At 40.6% G+C, this 6,226-nt stretch overlaps 1 protein-coding gene across 7 annotated transcripts; it reads right to left on the reverse strand.

The window, feature by feature from the left end:
• Positions 1 to 375: 375 nt before the first annotated feature.
• Positions 376 to 6,197, reverse strand: LOC111855369 (histone H3.3A-like). Of its 7 annotated transcripts, none has more exons than XM_023834320.2 (4): positions 5,963 to 6,197; positions 3,113 to 3,257; positions 2,446 to 2,599; positions 376 to 955 (listed from the first exon to the last, which is right to left on the reverse strand). In XM_023834320.2, the coding sequence occupies exons 2-4, from the start codon at positions 3,238 to 3,240 to the stop codon at positions 827 to 829; spliced, it is 411 nt and encodes a 136-aa protein (XP_023690088.1). In that variant the 5' UTR covers positions 3,241 to 3,257; positions 5,963 to 6,197; the 3' UTR covers positions 376 to 826. The 7 variants fall into 7 exon arrangements, with proteins under 7 accessions (XP_023690088.1, XP_023690086.1, XP_023690091.1 ...); XM_023834318.2 differs by having other exon boundaries at positions 3,113 to 3,260; XM_023834323.2 differs by lacking the exon at positions 5,963 to 6,197 and adding an exon at positions 5,135 to 5,543.
• Between the last annotated feature and the right edge of the window lie 29 nt (positions 6,198 to 6,226).

The raw sequence follows: 6,226 nt of genomic DNA on the forward strand, positions 1-6,226 counted from the left end.
TGATTTTTAACTTTTGGTGTAGTATCTTACCTACCTTGATGATGCAGTAACATGCCTTTTTTAGAATAATGTCAGCCTATCCTGTCAAGATTTAGATGTCAATAATTAATTTCTTGTTCTACTTACATTTTCAGGTTATTACACAGCTGTTGCATTTCCAGTGTCAGCTATTAAAATGATTTAGACAATTTATAATTATATAATGTAATCCACATATTGTAGGTTTTGTTTGGTGGAAGTCTTGAAGCTGAACTCAAAAATAGTATGGTTTTGACACAGAATGCTGTTTTAGTGTGATGTACCCAAGTTATGTACATCTATATATAGTGATATAATACTCAGTTAAGATGCATCTCAATTAACTATAACCAATAATTTTCTTGAATAATGCTTTACTAGCAAATTTGCATGAAATGTGCAAACATTAAAACCACTATTATATACTTTTTCTCTGGAGCTTAAACATGAAAATGGTTTTAGACCTTGACATTACTTATACAAAATATTTAAATAAAAGCACTTGCTTATTTTAAAATCCAGCTAGTTCATGGTGGTATATTCTGAAAAACATGTCACTGTATTAAACTTCAACAGTTCTCCTAGTTTTTCTTTTTTTGCAAAGCTACACTTTTGTTGGTTACAAAACAGATATCAAAAGGGAAAATAATACACAAATAAAAATGCTACATCACCATTCCAACTTGTTCTCAATTTACCTAAATGTCAGTGTGGTCTTATGAGAGAAATATATCTAACATTCATGGCTACAAAATGAAAGGAAGAATAGATTTTATAAATGTAAACACTGTTGTTGGACGCTAAAGGTTTAGGCCCGTTCACCACGGATACGACGTGCCAGTTGGATGTCTTTGGGCATGATGGTGACGCGTTTCGCGTGGATGGCGCACAGGTTGGTGTCTTCAAAGAGGCCTACCAGGTACGCCTCGCTGGCTTCCTGAAATGCAACAGGCCACACGCTAGCTAGCAAGTCACTGTCACAGAGCCCTGGTGAACATTCTCTCTCAATCGTTTATGTGAAGAAGGACAATAAACTCAATTTTGCCTTATGAATTGGAGCCATTTTTAAAACCCAAAAAAAGCGAAGACAGGGCTGGGGCACCCTGGACAGGATGCGATAACCACGCTATATGCTATATTATTATACTGTATTTTAATGTGGCTCAGACGATAAAACTAGTAACTAGTTCTTTAATCTTTTTAATATATTAACATTTCATGTGGGGTGCCATGGTGGTGCACTGTTGCCTCCCACTGCTGGGACCAGGCTTCGAGTTTCTGCCAGGGTTCCATGTATGTGGAGTTTGCATGTTATTCCCGCGTTATCATGGCTTTGAGTTTCTGCCAGGGCTCCATGTGTGTGGAATTTGCATGTTCTCCCCGAGTTATCATGGCTTCGAGTTTCTGCCAGGGCTCCATGTGTGTGGAGTTTGCATGTTCTTCCCGAGTTATCATGGCTTCGAGTTTCTGCCAGGGCTCCATGTGTGTGGAGTTGCATGTTCTTCCCGTGTTATCATGGCTTCGAGTTTCTGCCAGGGCTCCATGTGTGTGGAGTTTGCATGTTTTCCCCATGTTATCATGGGATTTCCTGTGGGAGTTTGCATGTTCTCCCCATGTTATCATGGGATTTCCTGTGGGAGTTTGCATGTTCTCCCCATGTTATCATGGGATTTCCTGTAATAGTTTGCATGTTCTCCCCGTGTTATCATGGGATTTCCTGTGGGAGTTTGCATGTTCTCCCCATGTCATCATGGGATTTCCTGCGGGTACTTCGGTTTTTCCCCCCACAATCAAAAAACATACAGATGTTAATTGGAGTTGCTATGTGTGTGACGGGTGTGTGAGTGTGAGGGGGTGTACAGTATGTGTGTGACGGGTGTGTGAGTGTAAGGGGGTGTATGTGTGTGATGGGTGTGTGAGTGTGAGGGGAGTGCCCTGTGAGGAGGTGTTTGAGTGTGAGGGGGAGTGCCCTGTGAGGAGGTGTGTGAGTGTGAGGGGTTGGCACCCCATCCTGGGTTGTTCCCTGCCTTGTGCCCATTGGGTCCAGACCCCCTGTGACCCTGAATAGGACAAGTGGTTACAGAAGATAAATGGATGGAATATATTATGTATTTGATCTTTACTCTGGAGGCATGAACAGAGTAAGTCCATGAACAAAGTAATACCATTGTCACCAACTAGAAAACTTTGGTTTGTGTCTGGACTGAAATATAACTGAATACAGACCGTCCAATCAATCCCCTGCTCCTCCTGACTGGTTGAATTTCATTGTTGGAAGACCCCTGGAAGGCAGATTTTTTCAACAAAGGAGACCTTGGCTTTGGGTTGCTGATGGAATTTGGCCCTTGCAGAAAAACAGCCGGGAACCCCTGCCCTAGGATCTGTGGACGTTAAAATTGCTTCTGAGCCTAGATGTTTGGATCTCACCTGCAGGGCACCGATGGCTGCCCCCTGAAAGCGCAGGTCGGTTTTGAAGTCTTGGGCGATCTCACGCACCAGGCGCTGGAATGGCAGCTTGCGGATGAGCAGCTCAGTGGACTTCTGGTACCGCCGGATCTCACGCAGGGCCACGGTACCAGGCCTGGATGTCATGGAGAAGAGGGTTAGTTCATGTGGGCTCCTAGTCGGCTTACCTCTACTCTCTTTTTTGCACAGTTGCAGGAACAGGCCAGATTCTCATTTCATTGTAAGTTGTACCAGTAACACTGTGCATGTGACAAATAAAATCTTGATTCTTGCCACCCCCTGGTTCTTGGGGGCCTTCATTTGAACTAATTATTATGGTAGCTGAACCAACATGACCTACTTGGCGCTAAGGCTGTTTCATTCCTTCAAAATACCTTCACACATGGGTCAAGAGCACTGATGTTACCTCTGAACTGAGTGAATTATAATACTAGATTATGTCAATCAAGTGTGGCAGGAGACTTGTGATTTTTGTAAATATTTTGGATCGGTCCACACCACGTTGTTTTTTTACTCCTGGCTTGGACGGGAATCAATTAGGTCAAAGAGTTGGCACCTTCTCTGTCTACGTTTCACAGTGTAACTAAAACAAGGAACAGGGAGCGAGCTAAAGTTGCTTCCAGCACACCTGTAACGGTGGGGCTTCTTCACCCCTCCAGTAGAGGGCGCACTCTTGCGGGCCGCTTTGGTGGCCAGCTGCTTCCTTGGTGCCTTCCCACCAGTGGACTTACGGGCCGTCTGCTTGGTACGAGCCATACTCCTTCACACTGCAGCTACTGGAACAACGGCAGACACTTTCCACAAAACTAACCCACAAAACATACCCAGAGATGCTATCTATCTATCTATCTATATATATATATATATATATATATAGAGGGCAGCAGGTAAGGTAGTGTGTAAGGTCATGGACAGTCCAACATGATAATGTACCAATCAATTTCTAATTCAAAGGTAAAGACTTTGTGACACAATGTTTCTGCATCACAGAACAGGATTTCTGGCTTATCTGAACAACTTGTCAGATTTAAGGTAGTCTGGGCGGAAGTTTAAGTGAATGAAGATAAAGTACATTTAAACTGGGGGACCTTACATCTGACAAGTTATCCAGCTAAGCAAGAAATCCTGCTTTGTGATACAAGCCCCTGGTGATTCTCATTTATGACTGAACATTCTGAAACTTTACCAGGACTGAGAGTGATAGGAACATTTCATAACCTTCTGCATTTTAACCATTTCATTCTCTGCATATGCAGGCTTAAATTACCGGTACAAATTTTTTTTGAAAAATATTTTCTTGGTGTCAGTTTAAAATTTTTAAATCAATCTTCATCTATTTGTTTTCGAGAATGTTTATCAGGCAAACAGTATACTAATCATTTACCTAGAATGGCAATCAAAATAAACTGTTCATTTTTAGGTATTTGGTATCAGTCAGAAACCAGCTAGACCTTATGTCATAGAAAATATTGTTAGAAATCAAGGTTAGCATCTAAACCTTAGTAAACAAAAAAAGTGTGGCATTTTTCTCTGTTTATGGTTCCACTCCCTTATGTTATATCCGCAGAAATGGTAGCTCTGTCGTGTTTTTTGTATTTGTAGTCACAGATATTTTTGGTTTACTGTGTATATAGAACAGTAAACAGAGTGGATATATTAAATCATATATTGATTAATGTTATACATCGTTTTTCTGATTGTCAACTACCGGGCGTCTACGCACCGAAAAAGTCGGGCAATTGGTTTCGCAGTTAAACGAGCTACGTATTAATAGAAATGGCACATTTCTTCTTATTAATAGAGATGGCACCTTAATAAAATAACACATATTTTCTGTATAACTTGCATTAACAGAAACTCGGCGCGTGTTTATCAGTAACTAAAACTAAAGAAAATAAATTATTTCTACCGTATGCGTCAAATATTTCTGCAGCGACTGTAGCCGATTACTTACGTTTTTGTCGACCGACGCTACTGGGCTACAATATCTACGCAACGCAAATCATAGGGAATTAAAGTAGATTTCCTTTCATTAACTTGTACCCTCGAAGGCACCCGCCAAAACAGTATGTCATATATGCCAACAGTCTAAATGGGCTTTAACGCTATACAAAACACACGTTTATTTAAAGAAAAACAAATATTACTCAAATATGATGTTGTTTTCTGTTGGTTTACAATAACAGATACTGTCCAAGAAAAAGACTGCAGTAAAATTCTGCATATAATTGGGATACACCACCTCCTTACGGCTACAAGGCAAAGCTTTGTAAAATAGGCTGCTGTGATAAGACAAAATGGTGAATACCCCCCAATATCATCACGGAAAACATGAATAACAGACATTATATTTTGATCAATGGCATGTTTCAACTCATGATCCAGTTTAATTGAAGTGTCCATGTCAAGCAGTTTTTTTTATACCATTAGAATAGAAAGTAAACAATAATAAGCTTAACGAAACACGCATCTTTCTTATAAAATGTTACACATTATAACCCCTTGAATTCTCATAAACGTTTCTGCCTAACTTCAGCGTTTAACATTTTAAAAAATACAATTTTAACACAGTCTTCTTAACGTTTTTTTTTTATACGTACCAACAATCTAATATTGCATTTGTGCAAAATCGACCGTCAACAAAACTTACCCCTGGTGTCTCTCTATAAAAGCACTACTTAAAAAAAAAAACCTTACGGCGCAAACACAATTGAAAGATGGCTGCCAGGGGTGATATCCCACTATAAGCTCCTCTTTCGCAGCCAATCGGACCGAGCTAAAATTGTCTTTACAACTCTGTGTACAAACAATGCAGGCATGCTTGGGACCGGAACAAGAGCATCAAGTCCCTGTAAAAACCCAGCTACAGTATGCTGCATTTACATTAAGGACGTACTGTTTCAGTCATTGCACATATAAAATCTGTTCTTCATATGTGCACATAGAAATTCAAGAATATTTTGAATGTAGACGGTGTCACTGTAAACACGGTATTGGCACGATGATGGAAAGATATTGTGCGCACTCCCACTGATTTTTAGAAATGTCTGTACATTTCATTTATATTTAGTATTGTCATTGCATCATTCTTTCACTGAAAATTATGTAAACGTGTACAAAAACAGATGTAGGCCGACCTGGTATACGTAAGTTCGAGTGCCCGAGTTTGTGATTCAATTTACAGAGTATACAGGCATGGTTTTTGGTCAATCCTGAGAGACAGTAAACCATATCGGCTTTGCGCATTATTATTCATTTGCCAGATGAATGTGACCCTGACTGATTCAGTGGTGTGTCTGTCTGTCTCTCTGTCATCTATCTTCCAGAGTCGCTTTCTGCTGATTGTAACTGCCACACAAAGCAAGGAGTGGGGAAATTGTGGGGATAATGGCAGGCAATCCATATGCGCTGGCATAGGGTGTCATCTTCTAGGACTTAAAAAACGGCCAACAAAGTTAAATTCGACGGTGAAATTTACCCGGAGGGCGACAGCGGCGAAGCTTGCCTAGGGCGCCATTTGGCTTCGTTCGGCCCTGAGGAGAAATGCTTTAAAAGTTACGATGTGAACAAATGATTACTATTTTATCAATTAGTGACGTAACACAAGGCTACACCGCGGCTCAGCAGGCAGTGTTCTTATCTTATAGCTTTTCAGCTAGAACTTCACATATAACCGCCGTTCTCCGTGGTTTGCATTCCCGCTGTTAATTTTAACCGAATCTCACCAGCAGATGGCGATACA

The sequence above is a fragment of the Paramormyrops kingsleyae genome, chromosome 14 (genome assembly GCF_048594095.1).
Source record: "Paramormyrops kingsleyae isolate MSU_618 chromosome 14, PKINGS_0.4, whole genome shotgun sequence".
NCBI classification, from domain to species: Eukaryota; Metazoa; Chordata; class Actinopteri; order Osteoglossiformes; family Mormyridae; genus Paramormyrops; species Paramormyrops kingsleyae.

Coding starts and splice junctions, on each gene's coding strand:
- LOC111855369 (XM_023834320.2), bottom strand. CDS start 3,240: ATGGCTCGTACCAAGCAGACGGCCCGTAAGTCCACTGGTGGGAAGGCA. Junction 2,600..3,112: donor AAGAAGCCCCACCGTTACAG/GTGTGCTGGAAG, acceptor CATGACATCCAG/GCCTGGTACCGTGGCCCTGC. Junction 956..2,445: donor CAGCCATCGGTGCCCTGCAG/GTGAGATCCAAA, acceptor GTTGCATTTCAG/GAAGCCAGCGAGGCGTACCT.